The sequence below is a fragment of the Arvicanthis niloticus genome, chromosome 9 (assembly GCF_011762505.2).
Source record: "Arvicanthis niloticus isolate mArvNil1 chromosome 9, mArvNil1.pat.X, whole genome shotgun sequence".
Lineage (NCBI taxonomy): Eukaryota > Metazoa > Chordata > Mammalia > Rodentia > Muridae > Arvicanthis > Arvicanthis niloticus.
The window spans coordinates 31,997,771-32,025,081 of NC_047666.1; the positions used below are offsets into that span (position 1 = coordinate 31,997,771).

General features: G+C 46.7%; 1 protein-coding gene across 1 annotated transcript; it reads right to left on the bottom strand.

Moving 5' to 3' along the window:
- Nucleotides 1–16,516: 16,516 nt before the first annotated feature.
- Trh (thyrotropin releasing hormone) lies at nt 16,517–19,313 on the bottom strand. Its single transcript, XM_034512538.2, has 3 exons — nt 18,986–19,313; nt 18,103–18,318; nt 16,517–17,555 (listed from the first exon to the last, which is right to left on the bottom strand). Exons 1-3 carry the CDS (start codon nt 19,281–19,283, stop codon nt 16,996–16,998), a joined length of 1,074 nt encoding a protein of 357 aa, XP_034368429.2. The 5' UTR covers nt 19,284–19,313; the 3' UTR covers nt 16,517–16,995.
- Nucleotides 19,314–27,311: the final 7,998 nt, after the last annotated feature.

A 27,311-nucleotide genomic window follows, 5' to 3' on the forward strand; every position in this document is an offset into this window, starting at 1 on the left:
AGAATTAGTTTATAGACTTTCAAGCAAGTGAACTATCTACTAAGTGTAGGGAGTAAGCCTGATTGATCCCAGGATGGGAGTCAGTAGGCTGGGTTCCCAGACCACCTGGTGATGTCTGCTGTGTTCTAACTGCAAACATGTCCTTCCCAGAGTCTTGGGGATGGGAATGGAGACATGGCTCATGGTTATATAACACTGGATATTCTTCCAGAGAATCCAGGTCCAATTCTCAGTATCTACATGGTAGCTCACAACCATCCCTAACTCCAGTTCCAGGGATTACAGGGATTACAGGGAATCCAACACCATCTTCTGGCATCCTTGGGTATCAAGTATAGACATGGTGCACAGACATACATGCAGACAAAATATTCATACACATTTAATACATACATACATACATACATACATACATACATACATGAAAATCACACAAGCTCTTGGGCCAGCCAGCCTGGCTTATGCAGTGGCAAATAGACTGTCTCAAATGAGGTGGAAGGGCTGGGACTAACATCCACACTCACCCACACACACAGACACACTAAATAATTAATTTAATTAAAAGTATTGGAACAATACATGCAAAAGAAGGTAGCATGTGTGAGAGACTATACAAAAACAGGTGTACTGGCCACACTCCCGTGAATGTGGCCAAGTGTGGTTAGAGGTCTAGAGGGTCTCATTAGAATCTGTTGCCTGGCCTATTCTACAAACAGTCCAGAGGTTTGGGAGAGTTGCGAGAACAGAGAGCCCTGACATGCATCAACATTGCCAGAAGGACAAGAAGGCCTATCTCCATAAAGCAGAGCTGGATGAGAGAGTGGCCAGAAGGACTTGTCCCTTCCTCTTCTGCTTGGCTACTTCAGGCAAATTTCTTCCCAGTACCCATCCAGCATGTTCTACATGTCAGTGATAAACAAGGATGACCATGGGGCAGGGAATCACAGGGTACCAACCTCCATGTCATTTTATAGCTCCCTCCGCCTCCAGAGCAGCTAAACTCAGTCACCTCTCACACTGCTTCTAGACAGATGCCAGCCAGCCCTGCCCAAACTGTCAAGTTCAGAGGGAAGCTAGGTGAGAATCTAATTTTGGTTTTTGACAGCTATATATGTTAGGAATTTTTTAGCATGAGTCAACATTAATTTATTATTGAGTAAATTAAAATATTAAATAGGAATGGGGAGACAGGGGTTGGGAGGGAAGAAAGGAAGGAGAGACTCCTTGGTAGGATGTTTCCTTAGTTCTTAAAGGTTTGGAAAGAAAGAGAGAAGTCAATCACAGGGCTCCTCAGTGGACTGGCCACCCTCTCCTCTAACAGCATAGCAGCCCTGGCCCAGTGGTGGAAATAGGTTTTCCTTGTTTTGTTTGTTTGGGTTTTTTTTTTTTTTTTGAGACAGGGTCTCACTGTAGCCCTGGCTGTCTTCAAACTCACTCTGCAGACCAGAGATGGGCCTTGAACTCACAGAGATCCACTTGCCTCTGCTTCCCAAGTTCTAGGATTAAAGGCATGGGTGTGTGTCCCCACTGTCAACTTTTTTTTTTTTGTTTGTTTGTTTGTTTGTTTTTTGTTTTTGTTTTTCGAGACAAGAGTTTCTCTATGTAGCCCTGGCTGTCCTGGAACTCACTTTGTAGACCAGGCTGGCCTCGAACTCAGAAATCCGCCTGTCTCTGCCTCCCGAGTGCTGAGATTAAAGGCGTACGCCACCACCCGGCTCATTGTCAACTTAAATAGGCTTTTCTTACTGGTTTCCTTGGTACCCAGATCCTGCTTCTGCTCCCCCCCCCCCCGCCCCACCCCTTCGCTGCAGTTTTTATGAAAGATCCACTAAGACTGTCTGCCTGCCCCCACCCCTCTTGCCCTTCCCAGACTGTGGTAGCTGCTTCCTCCCACAGTCACCCGCTCAGAAGGTACCTACAGTAGCCCACTCTCAGCTGGACATCATTAGGTCACAGATGCTAGCTCAACCGGTACAGCTTTGAGAAGTGTTACAATTCTCACAGGTCAGAGCAACAGACTTCTAAGCAAGGATTCTCCATGTCTGGAGGCTGGAAAGGGCTACAGGAAAAAACTCCCTTCCACAAACCTAGTAAGGTGTTTGCTTCTGTCTCCGATGAGATTCAAAAGCAGCCTTCTTTGTGTCCTCCATTGAGTTCCCTGGCTGTCTTGTAGCTCAAATTTATACCCACACCCAACCCAGGCTCACTTGGGCCCTAATTGCCTGGATGTAGACCTGCAAATAGGATGGGGGGAAAAAAAAGGACCAACCATGGAAGAAACCTACAGGTGGCTGGGGAAGGAAGAACCCTGGGCTCACCAGAAAATGCTAAAATCACAATCAAGCCACAGGTCTCTTGTGTCTGCAGAAGTAGAAAAACGTTTAAAAATTTAAGCCAGGCATAGCAGTGCCCACCTTTAATCCCGCGCTTGGGAAGCAGAGGCAGGTAGTTCTCTGTGAGTTTGGAGCTAGCCTGGTGTACATAGTGATTCCAGGACTGCAAAATGAGTCTCTCTCTGTGTCTCTCTCTGTGTCTCTCTCTGTCTCTCTCTCTCTCTCTGTCTCTCTCTCTCTCTCTCTCTCTCTCTCTCTCTCTCTTTTTCTCTCTCTCTCTCTTCTCTCTCTCTGTCTTCTCTCTCTCTCCTCTCTCTTCTCTCTCTGTCTTCTCTCTCTCCTCTCTCTTCTCTCTCTCTCTCCTCTCTTTTTTCTCTCCTTTTCTCTCTTTTTCTCTCTCAAAACAAAAACAAAACAAACAAAAAAAAAATCAACAAAAACAATTCAATGACCTTCTTTGTTCACGCCCTGGGGGAGTATTTGCTTCAGTGAGGAGTGGGAGAGTTGGGCAGCGTGGGTGTGTATCTTCCTGTTTCTTTGTCTGCTACAGCAGCCCTATCAGCTGTCCCTAGTGAAAGCTTCACATGGTGCAGTACACCTACCCCCAACATTTAAATATATCCGAGAGACACCAAATCCTCAAAAAGGATGTTCACTTCCAATTGTCAATCTTGGTATTAATAAATATCGTTTATTCATCCAATACTTGTGTGTGTGTGTGTGTGTGTGTGTGTGTGTGTGTGTGCTGTAACTTCGGGTTTGATTTTTGAGATGGGTCTGAGCCCAGACTGATCTGAAACTCTCCCTCCCTCATTGTCCTGAGTGCTATTATTACAAGCAGGCCCTCCCACACCCAGTTTCCAAATGCATATGTATTAAGTGCCTACTGTATGCTTAGCCTGTGCTACTTATAAAGTGGGGGTAAAAAATGCCTGTGTCACGGGCTAGTTTGAAGCCAGTGGCAGCAAGAAACAGACTAGACACCAAGAAGAACTTCTGAATCCCATAATCAGTGGAGGGAGGGAGGCTGAGGGAAGGCATACTCCTCTCACCAGGGGTGAAGATGGTACAGAGACCATCTGGCCTTCGGAGACACTTGCTCTGGGTTTCGAGAGACAGTGGAATGGGACCAAGAGAAGAGAGAAGTTGTATTTTTCCAGATCATACTTGGTGTGCTTAGCAAGAGCCCCATAAAATTTACAACCTGCCGATAAGCAGTGGTTTGATTCTCCAGCCCAGCAGGTTCCTGCCTGACAGAATTGGGACCACGAGAAGCTGATGAGAAATAAATGAGACAGGTGCCCAGACGTCTTCTTTGCCAATAAAAGGAAACAACACTTTGAAATTGGTGGTGGGCCTGCAGGGAGTGGGAGAAGAACCTGGGGTGAAGGCAATCCATTCTGCCTCAGCCCCATTAGCAGAAGGCCCCAGAAAGCAGGCCGCCAGACCCTAGGGCTCTCACAGTGCAGCAAAATACTGAGCCTACACTGGCAGGTAATTTAATGGGGCCTTGCAAAGTCAAAGCTCTAGCTGGACTTCACAGGCCTGGACCAGCTGCTTCTCAACTTCTGGGGCCCATCTTTTCAATTATCCCTCTCTCACACAGTGGGCCTAGGCATTGGTGTCTTGTGAGTGAGTACCCAGAGGATGCTGGACCACTCTGGGAGATGTGCAACTCTTCGATCAAACTTGAAGGGTCCTTCTGACCCTAGATCTCCCCAACTCTAGCAAAAAAAAAAAAAAAAAAAAAAAAAAAAAAAAAAAAAAAAAAAAAGAATACTGAGGGGGCCCTGGTGCCATGAAGGAGGTCAGGGAGGGCTTCCTGGAAAGAAGGTGCCTCTGATGATTGTGAATATGGGATTTTCCAAGTGAAACAGGAAGAGTCCTGTGGGTCAGGGGAGCGAAGAAGGAGCAATGGATGGGTCTAGGTCCAGAAGACTGAACGTGGCCTTCCTGAGGTGCCGAGAGTATGACTGGGGGACGGTAGGGGCCACTCTTGACTTTCAGGATAAATCTCTTCCCCAAAACATGTTCATCCCCTGCACCACCACCAGCACCCCCTGCCCAAGTCTCTTCCAAGCTATAAAGAAGACAAGCCCAGACCAGAAGTGGAGCCATATCAAGTATGTAAGATTTTGGAGCATTGCATAACCCCAGCTGCCCCTCATTGTCAAGACCACTGTCTGTACCATGCCATAAGGAGGGACAGAGGATGAGGGGCCCATTGAAGATAAAGGCTGGTACTTCTAGTGTCTTTGGCAAAGAACTGGGCCTGGCCTGGGGATCCCAGGGGTGGAGTGGCATAGTGCTAACCCCTGGGGGAAACTGTTCCTGAGCTGCTGTTTCTCCTTGACCGATGCAGTATTCCCTAATTCCTTCTTGCCCTGATCTCAAGGTTAATAGCACGAGGCCCGTGGACAGCTCAGAAGGTCAAAGGACTCAGGAGTGGATGGAAGAGTGAAAAAGATAGAAATCAACTGTGCAAGATACAGGACACTGCCACGCCACCCTCAGAACAGCATTGCCTCACACATGACTCACAGATGAGTGAATGTTGGTAGTAGCATCCTCAGCCAGCCAGAGCCTCCAGCAGCTCCTGTGACCCTTAAGCCATTATTCTAGACCTGGTCCTATACTCCTCTGAGAATTTGTTAACAGCTCAAAATCCTTGACCAGTAAAAGTTAAACACAAATTGACCACATTGGAGAGTCACTTTCAATAACTTTTATATATCTGGCAACCAACTGATATCTAAGTGCCTGGCTCAATTAATCTTCCACAAGTCTACTGTCCCCAAATATGCAAGTGGAAAGACCAAGATTTCTCTCTTGCTGGTACAGTCCAGGGATGGGGGTCATGGGTAAAGTGTGGATTGACTTGCTTCTAGTTGGTCTCAACTGCAAATATGGAGCTGGTAGTGCAGAGGTTGGCCACCCCAGGGTGTGAAAAAAAACTCAGCCCAACACGACCTGAAACTTCAAACATTCTGCTAAGGATCATGGTAGGGAGGCAGAGGTGGGAGGCTGCAGGTATCGTGGCTGGGAATACTGAGGGTTCCTCCAGATGGGAAGTTAGGTGCAGCGACTATGGCTACAGTGGGCTCATTAAAGGCATTCTCCATGGTTCCTCACACCGCGGCACCAATGACACGAGAAAGTCCTTGGGTTTCCAAAATGGCTTTATTGGCATGATGGATGATGGTTGAATCTGGATATGCAACCCCCATCCACCCGTGAAACTGGTGCAGACCTGAGTTAAATAGGGAGGGAGAGAGGGGGGGAGGGGTTGGGGAAGAATGCTTAATTGGCTCTGGCCTGAGGTGGTCTCTACCTGTGCTCTTTGGGCAGGGCTGCATTGCCCTGAATGTGACTGAACAGTGCAGGTCAAATACGTGTTAGGAGCCTGGATTCTGGGAGCACGGCAGAACAGATGCCCGTCCCTTACAGGCAATGGACACCTGTTGGGTCTCCGGGCTTTCCAGCCAGCGCTTCAACCAAAACCAAGACCCCTTTCATGGCCCTACAGGAAGGTATCTGTGATTTTGGTCCCAGCCTAGTCTATTAGGGAGTTATAGATCAACCAGGGTGACATAGTGAGACCCTGTCTCTAAATAAATGTCATGATGAAATTTAAAAAAATATATTTTTTGTAACTAGATCACACAGTTCTCAAGCATAACAATGTGTCCCAATGTCAAGTGTTAGACTCCCCTGTTATAGCTCACTGTATATATACATGCAGACATTGTGCAATACACAGAGAATTTGGAATCGCTTAAACCAGCCAAAGCAAAAGTAAGTTCAATATAGTATCAAGGAAGTTTTAGTTGCCAAGGACATACCATGTTTTGGTTGCAGGACATAGAGAAATTGATCTGCAGGAAGTAACCTGACTTTCATAGTGCCAGAAAGTGTTGTGCAGGTCATTGAGGGCACAAAGCCATCAATGATCTTCCCCAAAGCCCAACTAATCTAACAATGGCTGGCTGTGAACAGAATGTTCAAAGATCTAGTAGTTGCTCAGTCCCACAAGGCTCGGGGTCTCAGCTGGTCTTCTGTATATGCTAGAATCCTGAAGAAGCTAGCTCCAATGCCAGTGAAGGAGTGGATGTACTGGCAAAGTGACACCAAGCAGGTGAAGGACAAATGAGCCCTTCCTTCTACCATTGTCCTTACATAGGCTCCCAGCAGAAGGTCTGGCTCAGATTAAATGTGTGTTTCAGGGCGTGTGTCATCTCATCTCAAGATATGCATCAAAACCCTGAGTCTTCTAGCTTCAAGATCCAGTACCCAGGTATGCCCTCTATTTCTGGATTGTAGTTCATTCTAGATATAGTCTAGTTGACAACTGAGAATAGCCATCACACCCCTTATCTTAGTTAGGGTTTTACTGCTGTAAAGAGACACCATGACCAAGGCAACTCTTATAAAGACAACATTTAATCAGGACTGGCTTACAGGTTCAGAGATTTAGTCCAGTATCATCAAGGCGGGAACATGGCACCATTCAGGCAGACATGGTGCAGGAGGTGCTTGAGAGTTCTACATCTTCATCTGAAGGCTGCTAGCAGAATACTGAATTCCAGGCAGCTAGGATGAGGGTCTTAAAGCCACAGTGACACACCTACTCCAACAAGGCCACACCTCCTAATAGTGCCACTCCCTGGGCCTAGCATATACAAACCATCACATCCTCTTAACATAATTCTTAATCCTTTCATTTTTGTGGTGCTGGGAGTGGAATTGGGAACTTCATGCATGTCGGGCAAACATGATTGATGAGGATGAGCCAAATCCTCAATCTCTCAATCATTAAAACTTTTTATTGTATTTCCCTATTTATTTGGGGGAGGCATGTGCACATGTGTGGAGGTCAGAGGACAATTTGTGGGAGCTGGTTCTCTCCTTCTACTATACAGATTTCAAGGAGTGAATCAAGGTTTGCTGGCAAGCACCTTCACTAGCTGAGCTATCTCACTGGCTCTCCCCCTTAATCATTTTTAAAATTTCATTTCCATATCGATTGTTTGTTGAGAGTTCTTACTGGTAACATTAGCTATGAAAATTCTACGCTTGGGGCCCTGATGAACTCTTGATTACACAAGCAAAAGTGATTTGGTTGGGACAAACCACACATGAGTTGGTTGAGGTCACCCTGGCTGCTGTCACCTATTTAGTCCATTGTGGACTGAAATGCAAGTTAGAGACTGTAAAATATTTTAGAATAGTTACTAACTCAAGGGATATAAAACACAATTATTGAAGGCCCGAAGGAAATTTTATTGTGTGGGCTATAGCTATTGATCTTTCATTTCCCATATTAGAAATCAAAACTAGACCTTTAAATTTTTGTGTGTTCCAGCAGAGGCATTAATATGCCACAGTGAGCAAGTGTGGTGAGCTGAGATGGATGGTGGCTTGCAGGACTCAGTTCTCTCCTCTACCATGTGTGTCCTGGGCATTGGACTCCACCTTGGCAGGAGTGTTTTTACCTGCTGAGTCATCTTTTTGGCCCTTACAATTTTAAATTTGATACCAAAGACAAATCATGACCCTGGGGCTGGAAGGATGGCTCAGTGCTTATAAGGACCTGGATTCAGTCTCCAGCACCCACATGTCCGCTCACAACTCCACAGAACTCCAGTTCCAGTGCATCCAACACTTTCTTTTGATCTCCAAGGGTACCAGACACATACATTGTACACATACATTTATGCACAAACACTCATGCAGATAAAATAAAAACAAATCTTTAAAACTAAAGAAATCCTGACCTGCCAGGCAGTGGTGGCGCATGCCTTTAATCCCAGCACTTGGGAGGCAGAGGCAGGTGGATTTCTGAGTTCGAGGCCAGCCTGGTCTACAGAGTTAGTTCCAGAACAGCCAGGACTACTCAGAGAAACCCTGTCTCGAAAAAAAAAAAAAAAAAAAAAAAAAAAAAAAAAAAAAAAGAAAGAAAGAAAAGAAAAAGAAATCCTGACCTATTAACAAAAATTATAGATGTTATTATACAAAAATTATATTATACAAAAATACTCATATTTCTCAAAAGAAAGCAATTTGCTGAGTGGCACTGTTCTATATTCGTGCAAACTGTTTTGAGTACAAAGTGGGTGTCCTGAGCCTTCTCTCGTTGCTTTGGTTGAATATAAAGGAACCTGGGATCCCACTAAAGAAGGGAAGTGAAAGCATGGAGGAGCCCCAAGGGTCCTGGCGCAAACTCTAGAACTGCTGTGTTCATGTAAAGCAAGAGATCCAGCTCTGCAGCTGTGTGCCTCAGTTTCCTGTGGTGTGCCAAAGGCCAAGTAAGCACAGATGGCGCTAAGTGTAATCCTGGAGACTGTGTAGGGAGAATTCTGGAATTTTTGTTTCCTTAAAAAAAAAAAAAAAAACCACAAAAATACTACAAGAACATGTTTTTGTTTTAATCCCAGTTGTTGGGATGGGGGCTTCTTCAGACTGTCTGCAACAGTTGACTATGGTTTGCCAGCTGCAGATAGTTTCTAATTGTGGATGTTTGGAATTCTGGGAACTTTTCTAAGGGTATATAAATGCTAGGCTCCTGGGAGGTGGGGTCATTTGGCAGGGGTTGTGGTTTGTTAGTATTCATGCTCAAAGAAGAAACATAGGAAAAGAAATTAAATTCGAGGACTTCTCTCTCCTCTATCTTCCTCTCTCCTATCTAGTGACAGAGGGTGAAATGGGTTAGTGGTGGTGGAGATGGATAAAAGATGGGGAAAAAGAAGAAACCACAAAGCCAGGCAGTGGTGGCGCACGCCTTTAATCCCAGCACTTGGGAGGCAGAAGCAGGTAGATTTCTGAGTTCGAGGCCAGCCTGGTCTACTGTGAGTGAGTTCCAGGACAGCTAGGGCTACACAGAGAAACCCTGTCTCGAAAAACAAAACAAAACAAAAAAAGAAGGACCCACAAAGTATCAAAGAACTATACTATAACCCCAGGAATGTCTCACTGGAAGATTTGTCATTGTGAGTCCATCATAGCAACATTATGTCTACGATGTCATCGCTTAGTGGTGTAATCATTCTTTAAAGATTTTTCTTTTGTTTTAATTATGCATGTGTGAGTAGGTGTGTGCACATGAGTGTAGTGCCCTTAGAGGCCAGAAAAGGGTATCAGGTCCCTGCTGGAACTGGAGTTACAGCAGGTAGCTGTAAGCAGCTTGATTCAGGAACCAGGAACCCTACTCTGGTCCTCTGCAAGAGCAGCATTGTTAAGCGCTGAACCATCTCTCCAGCCATGATATAATCCTCTATATTTTTCTATTCCCCTGTACTTAGTAATTCTAAGGACAGGACCCAGAACCTCATACTTGTTAGGCAGGTGCTCTGCTACTGAACACCTCCATCCTGTAGGTTATGAAATCTGAAGGGATAACAGCAGAACCTGCAGCTAAACAGACTGATCATCTGTTTACATGACACATGGCTGTTTTCAGCCCAGTGCCTGACACTGCCATACAGTTTTTTTCCCAGGCCAGCATCCATAGACAGCATCTGCAACCTTCCAGGAATGGCTCCATGGTTCTTATCCCTCTGGGGCCTCCCCAGCTCCTTGAGTTCCTCCCAAGGGTGCCCAGCTGAGTCACAAGTGTGCCCTGTGCCACCCACCCTCAGGCCATAGGCTCAAAGCAACAGTGTAGGTCCCATGCCAGACTCCAGCACGTCACATGGGGTGTACCTGCTAGTGCCTGGACACTCTTCTCCCCAGCATATGGCGATTAGGAAGTCACTCTCCATGTGGGACGAGGTCTAATCAGCCAGCCGATAATCAGCAGGCCCAGAACGTGGCCGCAATTCAGGAAAGACGATCCCCGAAGACAAGTGCCACTTAAATCCTGGCACTGACCACAGTCCCCTTGGTAACCCGTGCTTCTGAGCACGGTTTAGCCAGTGAGCTAATTGATGTTCTCCCGGGCAGTCAGCTCGTGCCTGGCGATCGAAATGGACACTAATTGCTGACATCCTTCAGGTAAGAAGCCCTTCATGTTCTCAGGCCACCCAAGAGGCCCAGAGCAGGAACTGAGTCTCTCAGTAAATCAGTGCCATGATTGCAAATAATTAATCGAAACAAGGTTTGCAGAAAGAATTAATTATAGAACCTATCAGAAGAAATAGTGACTTCACTGGATGGGAGAGGCTGCCTCCTTATGGAGGCTCTAGCAGAAGCTCCAAACAAAGATGTAGGTAATACAAAAATAAACATTCTTTTAAAAAGTCCTTGCTGTACTTGAAGTTTTATAGAACTGCACAGTGCCTCAGTGCCTTTACATTTTTAAAAAATTAATTGCATTTATTTGGCACACACATTGTGTGTGTGTGTGTGTGTGTGTGTGTGTGTGTGTGTATGTGTGTGCTTGTTCACTCATGCCAAGATGTGCTTGATGGTTAAAGAACAATGTTTGTTAGTCAGTTTTCTCCTTCCACCATGTGTGTCCTAGGGATCAAACCTAGGTCATCAGGCTTGATAGCAATTTTTTTTTTTTTTTACACACATCCATTTCGCTGGCCTCGGGCTGTGTTCATGTCACATCTCTGAGACAGACATTTGTCATTTTAAAAGGAGGGGTCAGCATTTGGTCACTGTGATAAAATCCCTGAGATAATCAATTTATAAAAGAAAAAAGGGTTGTACAGCTTAGTATTGGAGATTCTGGTCCCTGATCCTTCGCCCCTGGTTGTTTTGCTCTTGTGGAGGGAGTCCCATGGCATAGAGCATCACAAAGCCCAAGGCCTAATAAGAGAGAGAAGGAGGCCCTTGGGGCCCACAATCCTCTTGAAGGGAAGGCCCTCAGTGACCCAAGGACCTACTACTAGGCACAGTTTCCTAGCAGTTGTACCACCTCTCTACAGCACCGCTTTGGGGACTGTGCCTTTACCATGAAGCCTTTGGTACACTCAAGATCCAAGGGGCTTATGAAGTGGCTCAGTGGATAAAGGAGCTTGCTGCCAAGCCAGACAACCTGAGTTTGATCCCTGAGGCCCACATGATGGAAGGAGAAGATCCATTCCTGAAAACTGTCCTCTGACATTTATAAGCATGCAGTGGTATGCACAGCCCTTCCTCTACAACCCCCCCCCCCCCACACACACACATTAGATTTTTAAACCCTCAAAATCAACACTACATGAGGGTATGTTTTAGGGTTTTATTGTTGTGAACAGACACCACGACCAAGCCAAGTCTTATAAAGACAACATTTAATCAGGGCTGGCTTACAGGTTCAGAGCTTCAGTCCATTATCATCAAGGTGGGGAGCATGGCAGCATCTAGGCAGGCATGGTGCAGGCAGAGCTGAGAGTTCTACATCTTCATCTGAAGGCTGCTAGCAGAAGACTGACTTCCAGGCAGCTAGGATGAGGGTCTTAAAGCCTATTCCCACAGTGACACACCTATTCCAAGAAGGCCATACCTCCAATAGTGCCACTCCCTGGGCCAAGCATACTTAAACCATGACAGGTATAAATGGAAGCTGGAAAAAGACTTGCACAGGGGCCAGATCCCTGTAGCTTCTTAGTGCCACAGGGCAGAGAAGAAAGCCAGTGACCAGTGTTGGCCCATTTGATATTCTCTGAAGTGGTATGTGTGTATTTGTGTGTGTTGTGCATGTGTGTGTATGTGTGTATTTGTGTTATGCATAGGTATGGGAAGATGTGTGTATATGCACTCATTATGCCTGGCTACCCATGGGCCTTCTCAAAGCAGTTTCATGGGGCCAGCTGGTTGTGGCCAGAAGGGCATCCCCAGAGAGGAGCTCTCAGCCTCTGACTGGATGAAACTAAGAAGCATCTTCCCAATTTCCACAACCTATCAATTTAGATAGCTTGGAGGTATGGTTCACATCTCCCAAGTGTCCCCAACAAGATGTAATCCCATTGCCAACCTGTTCATCAATAGAGCCTGTATTCTTCCCTCCCTCCCTTTTTTTCCCCTCCCCTTCCCTCCTCTTCTCTCCCCTGTATCTCCTTGCCCAGACTACTGCTTCCTGGGATTGATATCCATATATATAAATTGTATTCAAATCCTTGTCTCAGGGCTGTTGCTGGGGACACCTAGTCTTAGGCAGGTGTACTTATAGATTGTGACAACTGTGAGGAAGGAGAGGGCCTCAGGACTGTAGTGTCACATACTGACAAAGTGATGACTGAGGTGACAGCAAAAGAAGAGCAAACAGATCATTAGGACAACACACTGAAGCATGGTAACCTGCAACCAGGAAGTGGAACCCAGCTTGACAGTGCTCAGCTTTCCCACTACTGAGCCTATCATGTGTGTTGATAGGCTGTCTCTTAAGTGATTTAAATATTGCTCTTGGAATTGGATGCTTGTAATTTTTTTTTCCAGGCCCAGCGAGGGAAAGGAGGTGGTGTTTGCAGGCAGGCTGATGGAGCCAGACTTGGGAGGTCACCATGGAAGTAGAGAGAAGGGGAGAGATTCAAGAAGCCATTCCTGTATTCGCGTTGCATAACTGACTGTCAGTGACTGTACTTAGTAAAGCCATTTTTAAAATTTCTAAGGCTAGAGAACACAGCTCAGTGGTAAAGACCACTTGCTGCTTTTGCAGAGGACCTGGGATTGGTTCCCAGCATCCAGAAGTTCCAGGGGACCTGATGCCCTCTTCTATGGGAAACAGACAAGCACAAGGTGCACATACATACATATAGAAAAAACATACACAGGTCCTCTTGGGCAGGTTAGTGAGACTGTCTTTAAAAACAAACAAACAAACAGACTATACCTGAAATAAGTCCAAGAATTGTGGGGGTGGCATTTCAAGTATTGGGTCTGGTGCTTTGTTTTGCTTTTGTCTTTTTACAGGACCCCACTGCTGTTCAGGCTAGCATCCTGCTCCTAGTCTTCAGAGAGCCTCCTCCTCCACCCTCCTAGGAGCTGAGACTACAGTAATGCACCACTTCACACTAAGGCTTTTGTTTAAGTGCTGCAGAGTGCTGGAAACAGAGCTTCATGCAAGTCAGACAAGTGTTTTACCGCTAAACTACATCCTCGGCCATAAAATAGATACATTTTATGATGGAGTGCTCATCACCACAAGATAGTACTATTTAGCCATAAAGAAGGAAATAATGTTACTTCTATAACATGAATAGACTTTTAAAATACTCTGCTGGGCTGGGGTGTAGCTCAGTAGTAGTGAACTTAGTATGTGAAGGGTCCTGAGTTCAATGCCCAGTAGCACCACAATCAATCAACTCTCCAATCACACACAGTGCAGATGTGAAACTGGCCAGGAAGCTGCCATCAGCAAGTAACCATAGATACAGGTTAGGGCTTGTACACTAGAAAGCTGCTTCATACACACTCCATAGCATGACAGCTCTGTCTTTTACAAAAAGTCCTTGTAAAAACTTCAATACCTCATTTTTTAAAAAGTCTCTCAACTGTGAGCTACTGTAAAATCAAAAATAAATTAAATACTTTCTTACTTCAAGAGGGAAGAACTAGGGCACAGTCACAATCTGAAAAAATGCAAAATTAATTCCAGCAGTGTAAATAACTCAAAGTTCAGGATCAACTCACGATTCTCTGGGCTCCTCCAATGGGGCTTGGGTTACTTCTCTGGCTCTGCCCTCCAAAACACACACGGCTTGTCTTCTAAGCTTAGGCAGGCTCCACTCCCCTGCTGTTACTATTCTTGGTGGTCATCTCATGTACTACGAAAGTTCTGGAATGAATCCTGGGGCTTCAACTGCTACTGAGGCTGCACCTTCACCAACGGTCTGGTCTCTTCTGGACTCTCACTGTGCCAATCCTCTCTATGACCCCTTCAGGCCTTCAAAGCCAGTACCACCTGGGAGACTCTTAAACATTGCCAAGTTTGGCTGCCAGCACAAGGTACAACCTAGGCCACCTCTAGAACACAGCTCCTGTGTGCTAACTCTCAGGAAACACTTCTCAGAAGATCTCACCACAGTGCTGCTGGTCCCTTTCTTAATCACTGCCGGTTTATCAGCACCAGCTGACCAGGGTAATTATCCCAGCAAAGCAAATGTTTCACTTTTTGTAGTTTTGGTCTCTTGTTAACAATGGTTAATTCTTCAGCCCCAGCTGACTAGGCACCATGTTGTTCCCACAAATGACCTAGTAGATTCTGGGTTTCCTTCTGAAATGTCACTAGCCAGGCCTCCCTCAACTCCAATGTTCTCAACACTCATACCAAGCTCCTAAAGAACAGCTCAGTGAGCTCTCAACACTCAATGGCTCCCCTAGTCCAAAGTACTAAAGTCCTTACACAATCCTCCCCCAAACAACATAGTCAGGGCTGTCACAGGTATACCCATGACCTGTTTCATCTAGTGGTACTATTGATATGATGAAACACCTTGCTCAAAAGCAACTTGTGGGGAAAAAGAGTTAATTTGGCTTAGATCCTGAACAGGAGCTCAAACAGGGCAGGAATCTGGAAGCAGGAGATGCAGAAGCCATGGAGAAGTGCTGCTTGCTGGCTTGCTCCTCATGGCTTGTTCAGCCTGGATTCTTATTCACTAGTACTCCCGGGGTGGGCCCACTCATGGCCCCACCCTCAATGGACTGGACCTTCTTCCCCCATCCATCACTAATTAAGAAAATATGCTACAGGCTTGTTCGCCTATAGCCTAACCTCTGGAGGCATTTTCAATTGAGGTTCCCTCCTCTCAGATGACTCCTGCTTGTGTCAAGTTGACAAAAAATTAGCCAGCTCAGTCACTGAGTCATCTCACAGGCCGGCAGAATCAAAGCTTCTATGTGGGAACTGGACTGAACCTGAAGAGGGCTGGACAGCAGAAGACATGGGGTTTGTTTCCTTAGGGATGAAAGAGACTGGAAGAGGGGAGAAGATCCCACGCGTTTCAGATTTCACATACTCCCCCAGGACACATGGTCTCCCCCATGGGTCTTTGCTATTGGGTGCATTTTCTCTATTGAAACTTGAGCTTAGAGATTTCTTCTGTCAGAGGCCTCTGCTTAGCTGATTTCTCTCTTTTTCATTTTCTACAACCAGTGTTTCTCATGCCTAGCTGTCCTCTTCTGCTTTCTTGTCTGTTTTCCCACTGGTGGAAAGTCAGGTAGGAAAACTAAACTACAAGTGACTTGAAGCCTGTAACTTCCATGAGATGAGTATTTATCATATCTCTTCTCCAGGCCAGGCCCTGATCGAGGAGGCTTTGGTGGGGAATAAAAGTTGGGAAGGGTTTTTGTCTGGTGGGAAAAGGGAGGCTGTGCTCGTCATAATTGGTTAAATTTGGTAATGCTTTTTTGTGACACTCAGTGACTTAATATAAGTGTGTTACAGGGAAATCTGGCGTGGTGACTCACCTCAAAACCTTCTATCATGTCCCCTGGCAAATACACCCTCAGCCTCGACCACCATAGTTGTTAAAAAAAAAAAAAAAAAAAAAAAAAAAAGAAAGTCCGAGGCTGTCTGGCTCTAGTCACCTAGACCAGGAATGAAACATCCTAACAGCCCATTGGTCAGAGCTGGGCACGTGACTGCCTTACCCGCAAAGGAGGCTGGGAAATGTAGTTGCCAAACGTAGAGCAGCTGGCCTCTAACACTCTATACTGAGCAAAATGTGTGTGGAAGTCTCAGGGCGAAGGCAGGGTCCACAAATGCCCACACAGAGAAGTTGGAATCAATTAAAAGTTACGAAGAGACAACTCCTTTAATTGGATAATAATACTACCTAGGAGGACTGTGAGGCATAACAGGTAAACTTGTTCAGGACAGTGATCAGGTGACTCCTGTCAGTTTGTCCCCTCTTAGCTTTCTTCCCAGAACACACTGCAGAAGCCTCCTAGTTTTAGGATCTTGACTGTATCCTGATCCTTTTCCTGGTACACAATATCACAGGACCACTCCTCCTGCACTCCCCTCCCTACCCCCCAACCCCAATCTTGTAGACTCAAGGCCCCAGAGCTGTCTTCTCTAGTTCTGAATCTTTACCCACCACACCCAGCCAACCAAAGACTACAGAGCTAGACCCTTAACCACAGTAACATTGTGTTCTGAGAATGGAAACAGACAAGAGGGTCCTGATTTCCTCAGTTAAGAGGGAGCCCCTTTAATGTCCTCTGGACAGAGCTTGTGCCTGGGAACCACCCCCCAAAAAACCCCAAAGGTAAACCTTAATCTAGACAGAAGAGCAGAGCAACAGATGACCTGGATATATTTTATTGTCGTTGAGATTAACAAGAGCAGGGTTATATACAAAATGTGACTCCTCCCTCCCCCAAGACATATCTGAATATCCCCCAAACTGCTCACGGCCCCCAACATTTGGAGGATGCGCTGAAGTTACAGATGACAGAAGTTGGATTTTAACACCAAAACTTTTCAATCCAATCCTACCCTTTCTGAGGAGGTCCCTTAAGAGGTGTGGAAGAACCATCTTGGCCAGTGTGGAAGGGGTGCAAAACTGTGGAGCTGTCAGGGAAGAGGGCACCCACCCCCTTGCTTGAAGGGATAAATAGGGTTTTAACTTCCTGACTGGCTTTCTGAAGTCCTTGAAGTGGGCAAGGAAGGGGTTTAGGTGGCTGCTATGTACAGAGGGCCCAGGTTTAGCATCTAATAAAGAAAAGCTGGTGAAGGGAACAGACAGGGTACATGGGGCTTACATCATCCTAGACCCAAAGCCTGACTCTGGCCTTACTCTTCCAGAGGTTCCCTGTCCCAGGCTTCCAGTTGTGGGCTTTGCTTCGTCAGGGTCTCCTGGCCCCTGCTCAGGTCACCTAGAAACTGGAGCAGGCCTGTTTGACCACAAATCCCCTGGGGCCCACAAGGGTGACCCAATGCCCTTTTGCCAGGATGCTGGCGTTTCTCAGGCATGAAGACACCCCCTCCCTCTTTTTCTTCCCAGCTTCTTTGGAGCTCAGGATCTATGAACCTCCTGCCTGGATGCTGCCTCTTGGTGACATCAGACTCCATCCAGGGGAAGGATCGCCTGCCAGGGTGCTGCCGCTTGACTTGGGGGACATCCGAGAACCAGGAATCCAGAAAGAAATCTGGTAACCAGGACGGCGGCAGCCAGTCACTGTCCTCCTCATCTGCCCATGAATACTTATCCTGGTTGGCACGTCGGCCGGGGTGCTGTCGTTTGTGGGGTCTCCAGGCTTCCACGTCTCCCAAGTCCCCCCTCTCTTCAGCTTCAACATCTTCCTCCTCCTCCTCCCTTTTGCCTGGATGCTGGCGTTTTGTGATCCAGGAGTCTGGAGAAGGAAAAGCCAATATGGGAGAACCTGACCCCTTCACCAGGGACCCTTGTTTTCAGGCCATGTACTGCTCCAGGCTTCTACTTTGTCATAGCACTTAGAGCAGCCCCTCCCTCCCATTGTCTGCTCCTCAGATCTCAGAGACACCCCTCACACCGATGGTCAAGGGCACTGCCTCTGGCTTCCAGTCCCAGCTCTCTATTTTCTTGCTGGGTGACCATAAGCAATTCTTACTTGTATTCTCTGAATCTCAGTTTCCAGGACAAAATGGCAACATATCCTTATAGACAGGGCCTTAGATATGAGTGCTTAGTAAACAATAATTAAGGCTGTTTTGGATAGGGACCATATGAAATTGTGACTACTGAATATCTGCCTTCTGATTATTTCTAGCACTGAAAATTATTGAGGTCCCAAGGGCTGGTCACCTCCCCACCGTATTGTGGAAGTGACTATAAGGCTATGTGCTTCTTAAATCTGGAGGGGGACACGACAGGTGGCTCCCCCAACCCTCTCCACATGGCTCCCCTCCCCCTATACTTACCTAAGGCAGCACCGAGGTCCCCTCGCACCCGCTGGAGGTCTTTCCGCAAGAATCGACGTTCTGGCCGGACCTGGACTTTCTCCAGGTCAGGAAGGTCATGAGCCACTGCACCTTCCTCCTGGGCTGCCTCCGGCAAGGCGCAGGATTCAGGGATACCAGTTAGGGTGAAGATCAAAGCCAGAGCCAGCAGCAGCCAAGGTCCCTGCATCTTGGAGTCTAGGGTCAAAGGCAGTAAGGTGTAAGGGTAAATGCACCGCCTGCTCTGGGGTTGTCCCCCCTTCCGTTACCCAGAACAAGGTCACCTGCCACCTGTGTCAGGTGCATCTGAGCCTCTGGCAACTCTCATGGTCTTAGGGTGCCAAGATGCCTATCCAAGCTAGGAGGCGACGGAAACCCCACTGTCTCCTCCATCCTTTAGCTGTCTCCCGAAGTTGGGGGAGTCAGCGCTGCATCTGACATCCCTACACCCGTGTACCCATTAAGGTTGCAGTGCTGACAAGAAAAACTAAAGTTATCGCGGCCAAAATTGTCTCCAAGGCTCCATCTACATTCTTACCCCAGCCCTTCACCACAATCTCCTTACTCCAGAGCTGAAATTCTTGCTCACATACACGAACTCCCCATGCAACCCTTTGCTTCCGTGTCTAGGCTAGAAGAAGACTCTCCTTGGACGCCCACATCCTAATTCCAAAGTGAAGGTTCTATTTCTAAGGTTAATGTACAGATTCGAACTCTAGGTAGGGTGGGTTCGACAATCCTGGTGTGGACCTGCTGGCCGACTTCTTCCATTCAGAGCTCCCAGTGCCCCGGCTAGTGTGTCCCGGGAAGGCGGCGGGGCAGGTGGAGGGGATACCTGTTTGGGATACCAGGTCAGAGGCATTACCTGCGAGGTGGAGACTCTGCAGAGCTTTCCAAGATGCTGAGCTGAAGAGTGTAAACTGCTGGGTAGAGTCTGCAATGCTCCCGAATCCAGAGTCGACTGCTCCTCCTCTGAGGGGCCGAGGCTTATATGCGCTCCAGATGGCGGCGCCTGTGAGGTCAGCGGGGAGGGGGCGCAGGCCGAAGGCTGGGGCGCTGACGGCAGAGCCGGGGGACTCGCCCGCTTTCCGGAAACCTGGTGGGGGCCGAGCGAGCGAGGAGGCGCGGCTGGCGCAGGTTGGCGCCCAGCTCCGGAGGTCCATTGACTAAGAGAACATTTGACTAGGGAACAAAGGGAGGGACAGACGTCCTGCGCGATGGAAAAGAGACAAGAGTGGGGAACCAAGAGACAAATGAACGCAGACATCCAGAGACAAGACTGATGCAGGGTGTGAGCAGCAAAAGAAAGGACATAGTGTCTAGTGGCACCTGGGCTTGACTGTGTCACTGGCCGAGTTCCCCTCCTCTAGTTTCCCCATCTGTGCAATGGGAGAGGGCAAGGCAGGAACTAGTTTCTCGATGATGGCTCTAAGGCTACAACTAGCTCATGGGGCTGTTTGGCTCAACTCCCTCAAGGTCCTGAAAATATCTAAATAAACATGGAAGCTATAAGTTAAGATCAAAATTGGGGACCCGTAAGATGACTCAGTCGTTAAGGGTGCCTGCTACCAGTGGTGAACACCTGAGTGGATTCCAGAAGGTTGTCCTATAACTTTTACATGCTGAGGACTGTAACATTCACAAGCCTCCCGCCCCAAATAAGCAAGTGTTTAATAAAAATTAATAATAAAAAGAACAAAATTGGAATCTCTGGAAAATGAGTGGTCCCGTATATCTCCTTGACCTCAACCAGCTGGGACAGAGCCAAGGTGTTTTGGTGACAATGCTTCCCACCTCTCCCTTTAGTCTCCCACTGTGCTGACTAGCCACCCCAAGAAGGGTGTTAGAGCCACTGTTAACTTCCTCATACTCTAATTCTTCTGTCTAAATAACCATTTAGTGTATGCCTCAGGCATGCGATCAGTCTTGGCAGGGAATTGCAAAGGCTTCTGAATGTTCCTCCTGCTCCTGCTAGACAGAAGCCAGAACTTTCTGGGCATTTCCACATCTACCTAAGTCATCTCTTTACATCTTCCTGTCACCAGCTGGAGAAACACGACCCAAGGTTGGGAGTGATAGTCCCACTTTACAGATAGGAGCCTTTACAGATGGGAGGAAAGCAACTGGAAGGCAGAGGTGGGCGGGAATGTTTAGATTTCAGCTTCAGTCCTTGCCTTAGTATAGATGAAGATGTTAAGGGTCTGGGGGCACGTCTGACTCAGCTTCCTGACCCCTAGGCACCTCTGTGTTTCTGGGTTATAAGAGTGTCATCAGACAGATGGGAAATCTAAGACCCCAGTTTGACCCCTGCTTCCCAGCCAGACTCCAGGGTTTGAAGAGTTTGTCACCCTGCCTGTTTCCTCCTGGTTGGATATGACCATGGCTATTCTTTTTTTGTTTGTTTGTTTTTTTGTTTTTTTGAGACAGGGTTTCTCTGTATAGCCCTGGCTGTCCTGGAACTCACTCTGTAGACCAGGCTGGCCTCGAACTTAGAGATCTACCTGCCTCTGCCTCCCAAGTGCTGGGATTAAAGGCCCGGCAACCATGGCTATTCTGATTCTGAGCAGCTGTGACCACCCACAGAAGACCCTCACCAACTAGGGCCTGTTAATGTGTTCTGACTAGGGGCTGGAGACTGCAGCTGTAAGTTGCCCCAAGGTACTTCCTAGTCACCCATGTAACCCCAATAAACTCCTTGGTTCACCAAGCTAGACTTTTTTTTTTTTTGACCCATTGGTACCCTCTATATCTGGGGTGAAAGAATGTTTCTCTCACCCCAGAAAAGGTTATGTGACACTAGCTAGCTAAGCCATCAACCTTACAGACCTGTTCCCCCATGCAAGTAACAATGGACCCTTTGCCACAGACAGGAGAGGTTACCAGGGTGATTCTCCCCACAAAGACAGTTCCCCTATACAGATTCTCAAGCCTGTGCTGGAAGAAGCCATTCAAGGATAAGCATGGGTTCTGGAAGCCATGATTGCAAGCAGCTGGGTGCCTATCAGGAAGGGGTTCCTTAAATCAAGTGGGGCCTATTCAATGTGACTCTGGGGTTTAATATAGTCTTTAAGAGATGGAGGCAGTTGTGTGTGTGTGTGTGTTGGACAGTAAGCTACAAGACCCCATAACTGATCAAAGCAGAGTGGAGGAAAGTATGTGCATAGGAGAGAACACCAGTAGATCACTAAGTCTCTGACATAGAGATGGACGGGAGAAAGGGAGGGAAGGTAGATTACATACCCTCAGCATGATGCAGGAGGCTTGCTTTTGTTCACTGTTAGTCCTTAATGAGTCTAGATGTGTGTGTGTATGTGTGTGTGTGTGTGTTAGTTAGCATATATCCATAGAGAATCAGCACTAAAAATCAAAACAATAACCACAACAGAAACACTTGGGAATACAGGGATAGAAACGCTGCCTGGTCAAAAGCCTAGAAGCTAGGATGTGGCCACCTGGTGAGCCTGTTGGTTGGCCAGGGTGGCTGGAGAGAAGAGGGGTATACCTAAGAAGCCTCAGGAGCCAGAGTGGATGAGCCGCTCCTTCATTTTGACATACTGGGCCTTGCTGACCTTGGAGAGGCCACCCCTCTAGACTTAGCCTAAGAGACCCTTTCATATGCACAACGACCCAGATCAATGTTCTTTCCCAGCCCTGGCTCCTAGCACCCAGGTTTAGGTGCCCTAAACTACTTTCATCCACCCTATCAGTTAAAGCAGGTACTGGAAGAATATTAAATAAAGTTAAAGCAGGTACTGGTATTGTAGAATTTATGCCCCAGCTCTGAAGTGACCAAAACTAGCCAATCCTGTTGACCCTGCCTAATCTTTCCTGTATTAGAAGTAAGCTTCTAGTCTGCATTACTCTACACGACCTTCAGCATCTAGGGTGGGATGGGAGACTCCCACTCTGTTCTGCTCATTTCCTCATATCTATCTATCTATCTATCTATCTATCTATCTATCTATCTATCTGTCATCTATATCTTCTATCTATTATCTATCTATCTATCTATCTATCTATCTATCATCTATATCTTCTATCTATTATCTATCTATCTATCTATCTATCTATCTATCTATCTATCTATCTGTGTTTTATTTTGAGACAAGACCTGGCTAAAGCTTGCCTGGTATTATGTGGCTCAGGATGGCCTCCAATCCTTCTGCCCCACTCTCCCAAGTGCTGGGATGGCAGGACAGCACTACCATGACAGCTTATAAAATGTTTAGTCGTAGCGGTGTACTCTTGACGGGTTGGCCTCACCTTACCTGAATGTATCGAGTAAACCAACCTACCTTTTTACAAGTCCTGACCCTACGTGTTGTTCTCTCTCCCTTTCTCCTGAGGATCCAACCCAAGGGCTCTCCCATTGAACTCTATGAAGGACATTGCTGTTTTCCTTGATTCTCAGATTATTAATACAGCTGAACTTTTGAAAATAAATAGTGGGGTTATTTAGTGATAAACATGGGTCCCTATGGTTATCCCTGGAGGGACCCTCACATACACCACGACAGGTGTGCTAAGTCTTGGTGTTCTCAGGTGCTTGTCAGACAATTGGCAAGCCGGGAGGTCATTAAAGGTGGCCCTTCCCCCTCACAATCAGCTTTAGACCATACCTCCTGTTTTCCCACACTAGTTTTAAGAAAGGAGACAATGAGACAGTTACTCTTCTTAGAATTTTAAATACCCTGAGAAAAGAGAGAGGAAGCATCACAATTGTCCCTCCCTGAGATTTCAAATAGCATAAGAAAGGGGAGAGGGAGTTAGTGGGCTTTGTGGAGGAGCATTAAGAAAAAGCCATTTCCTCCTGGGAAAATGTGGCTACTTTGTGGATTTAACTTTTTATTTTCCTTTCATTCTCTTTGGTTTGCTCTGTTAAGTGATTTCTAACCAAAAGAAAAGAATCTGGGTCCTCCACTGGCCCCCTGTGGAGACGTGACATTCTAAACCACCCAAATCTTTATCAGGTGACAAAGACAAACTTTTGTCTTTTACCTTAAGAGTTAATCCAACTGGACCACACTAGAGAGCTGGGCCCCTGAAGATGCTGGGAAAGAGGGAAGCAAGACTCTATCCCTGGAGGACTGTTTATCGTTTACCCTTTTCCAATTGCCCACAGGTCCTCCAGGACCAGCTTGTCTGCTGTTCTGAGTTCTAGCTAAAGCCTCACTTTTCTTTTTCTAAGCACACATACCCTGACACTCCTCTCTGACTGGCAGCATTCTTTCTGTCTAGATCTCTCTCCTTACTTGTCCTCTCCCTCTCTCTTTTCCCTCCGTCCCTTTTTCTCTCTTTTTCTTTCTCCCTCCTCACCCCTCCATTCCCCACATAGGTGCCTGAACTTACCTCTAGACTCAAGAGTGTGGCTTTCTCTTTTCCTCTGAGCCATCTCCTTCCTCTCAGAAGTCTCCAGGCTGCCCTGGTTTTTCACCCTAACGTTAATAAATGGTCCTGTTTCCTTCTCAGTTGGCTACATTGCTTTTTAACCCTTTGAGCCAATACTAGTGTGAGGGAGTCCTCAGTGACACCAAGGCAGTGCTTGCTTCCAGAACCCATGTCGGTTCCCACAGCCTTCCCTCTCCCTTGTTCATTGGTGTCTGGCAGACATCACAGTCCTTATCAACCCTGAGCAGAAACAAGGGCCCACCGTGGCTCTATTCACTTACCTGTTCATTTTGTAAGTAATAGGATCGTTTAAAGATTTGTATTATCTTAAGTCATGTACATGTGTGTGGAGATATGCACATGTGTGTGCCGGTATCTGCTGAAGCCAACCTGTAGCCGGACTTACAAGGAGTTGTCGATCCTGACATGGGTGCTGGGAAGTGAACTCACTGTCATCTAGAGCAGTAAAAGCTGTTAATTGTTGAGTCATCTCTCTAGCCTCAGTGATAGGGTCTTTGGATGGTTAGGTTTGTTTTTATAATTTTTATATTGTGCATGGGAATTCCTGGAAAGACGCCATGTCTGCAAAGGCTTGCAGAACTAAAGTGCTGTGGAAAGGTTGGAATGTTACAGGTCTTGAGAGTAATTACAACCTACCTTGGGCTAGCTTTAGCCCCCTACATAGCCATTTCTTGCCCACCCCGTGCCGTGCCAGACCTAACATCCCGTGAGTAACAGATACAAATGATTTGCAATGTATGAGCAGACTCCTTTGTCTATGACCTATAGCAGAGGTCTCCCTACTTTGCTATAACCACCAATGTATTTGCCTCTCTTTGTTCTGTAACCATGAAAAACTTTATGAAACTGCCTCCATGTTAAAACATGGAATTTGAGATGACCTAAATCTGTGTTCCTGGGCCATGGTCAAGTCAGTTTGGAATAAACTGTCTCTCATCCCTTTGAGATGAGAGTTATATTTTCCCATGAACAATACCAATATCATTACAGAGTCATATGCTGTCCTAAGAAGTAATACAAAAGTGTCTACTGAGATGGATCAGTGGGCAAACGTGCCTGCTGCTAAGCCTGATGACTTGAGTTCAATCCCTGGAACTCACATAGTGGAAGGAGAGAAGTGACCCCAGCCAGTTCTCTGACCTCCACATGTGGGCCACAACTCTTTCCATGCAAATAAATCAATAGTTAAAATTAAAGGAAAACATTACAAAGAAGTCATGGGTGGTATGTATGTATGTGTGTGGGTGGTGTACATGTACATATGTGTGCATGTGTGTGTGTGTGCACATGTGGTTAGTTCTATGCAACGTTACCATGTTTATCAACCACAAAATGGGGCGGGGTCTAGGAAGGTGGCTCTGTGGTGAAGAACACTGGTTACTCTTCTAAAGGAACTGTGTTCAGTTCTAAGTATCCACACAGTGAATTACAATCACCCATGACTCCAATTCTAGGGGATCCAATGCCCTCTTCTGGCCTCTGAGGGCAGAACATGCTTGTGGGACATTAAAAAAAACGCACACAAGAGAACACACATGCACATAAATAAAGGGTTTATTTTAAATTTTTGAAACAGGGTCTTACAATATAGCCCAGGCCGCACTCTATCACAGTGATCCTCCTGCCTCAGCCTCTCAAGTGCTGGGATGATAGGTATTCACTATCACATGCAGCTCTGGAATGTCTTTTTTTTTTTTTTTTAATGAATGCTTTGCCTGCATGTATATAAGTTCACCACATGCACACTTGGGGCCCTTGGAAGCCAGAAGAGGGTGATGAATTCCCTGAAACTGGAGTTACAGACAAGACAGTTGTAAGCCACTGTGTGGATGCTGAGGATGGAACTTTGGGTCTCTGTAAGAGCAAGTGCTCTTGACCACTGAGCCACCTCTTTAGCCTTAAAGTGGCTTTCACTGGGGAGGCAGAGGCAGGAGGATCTCTGTTGAGTTCAAGGCCAGCCTGTTCTCTACATAAAGAGTTCAGGACAACTAGCGCTACATAGTGAGAACTTGTCTCAAAAATCAAAACAAAGGAACTCTAGAAAATGTCATGGACATAAAATCAGTCCTTTATAATTGTTTTTGCTATGAAAGTAATGAATATACTTTTTGCCCAAAATCATAAAAACTATCTCGGGAATTCTGGCAAAAGTAGCCAATGCCATAGAACCCCACTAGAAGTCTCTCTCTCTCTCTCTCTCTCTCTCTCTCTCTCTCTCTCTCTCTCTCTCTCTCTCTTCCAGGCCTCCCCTTCCATTGGAGAGCCTGATGGAGGTGAGCTATGGCTCTCTGATGCTGAATCCACTGGAAACATCTTGGACTCATTCTTTAGTCTCATCTTGGTCACCACTTTACCCTTTTTTTTGAGCAAGTGTTCATATCATCGCAGAGCCTCAGGCAAGGTTCTGCACCTAGGGTCATAGTGGGGTATCAACAGGAGCAAGATGAGGGAAAGATGGGGGCCCAGCAGATCTCACCTGGCTTTAATGGCCTTGGAGATAAGTTTGGATTCAGACAACAGACCAGTTTATAGCAGGGGGAGATTCCATCTGACTTATCCCTTCAGGCTATCTGCCTGGTGAGTACAGGCTGTTCCTTTTTGGAACTGTCTTGCCTCAGTTTCCCTCTTGTTCGGCTCTTCCTCCCCTTTTACACTTACACTCTGTCCACTTCTGAGCTATTTATACTCTGCCTGGTCCAGCCCACCTCTGCCCTCACCCCATGCACCTTCCCCTACTACAAGCTGGTGCCCCAGAACCAATTTATTCACAGAAAACTCCAGTCACAGGAAAGGAGGGCCCTACCCCCAATCCCCTGTCCAGCTGCAAGTCTCACTGTGTAGCCCTGGCTGGCCTGGAACTCTCTAAGTAGACCAGCTGCCTTTAAACTCATAGAAATCCACCTGCTTCCACTTTCAGAAGGTTGAGATCAAAGGTGTGCACCACCATGCCCAGTCCACAAAGAAACTTTTTAACAGAAAATTGTGCAAAAGATTTCTCTAACCCAGAATCTGAGATTTTAGTTTGCGGTGGAGAAGAGGTGAGACTCTGCCTTCTGAAGGGTACATTTGAAGCTGGCTTTCAGACAAGCTCCAGAAGGCTTATGCTAATTCTGATGAGGGCGGAAGCAGGGTGGGGGTGGTGCAAGACATCTTGCTTCCAGGAAGTCACACTTGCTTGGTGGACCAGACACCCCATCATCCATCAAGCCTGCCAGAGATAACAAGCCCCCAACTCTTGCTGTAGCTTCTTATTACAAGAACAAAATAAAAAACCGACTTGGCAATCACTTGGCTATTTGGGTGTATTTATCTTGCTGTCAGCCACAGTGGGCTCAATCCTGATGTTCCAAGCTAATTAGAGCTTGCCCTCACTTGCGTGGCATCTGCATCCTGAATATTGGAAATGGGGGAGCAGGGATGAGTGTGCTAATGCTGAGCCACTGAGCCATGAGTCAGGGTGATGGGAGATGGAGGAGGATGGGCGAAGCTGATGCTGATAAGACCTTCAATGCAGTCTACATCCTAGAGCCTCCAGAACCCTCATTCCTTTCTGTCATCCCGTGAGTGTCCATGGGGGCATCTGGGGTGAATGCTGTGCTGTTCCACCTGCCCGTATCTGGCTACTGATTTTGAAAGAACCTCCCCTCTTGAGCATATGCCTTAGCTTAGAGCCCATTCTTCCTAGGTTCTTGAGGGCAAGGTGTACAGTAATAGCAATGGCAGTAGAACCAGATGGTCTAGGCTGTCTAGCCTCCCTCTGAGTGCAAACGGTAGATGAGACT

Coding starts and splice junctions, on each gene's coding strand:
- Trh (XM_034512538.2), bottom strand. CDS start 19,283: ATGGACCTCCGGAGCTGGGCGCCAACCTGCGCCAGCCGCGCCTCCTCG. Junction 18,319..18,985: donor GCAGAGTCTCCACCTCGCAG/GTAATGCCTCTG, acceptor CTTTGACCCTAG/ACTCCAAGATGCAGGGACCT. Junction 17,556..18,102: donor GGACCTCGGTGCTGCCTTAG/GTAAGTATAGGG, acceptor TTCCTTCTCCAG/ACTCCTGGATCACAAAACGC.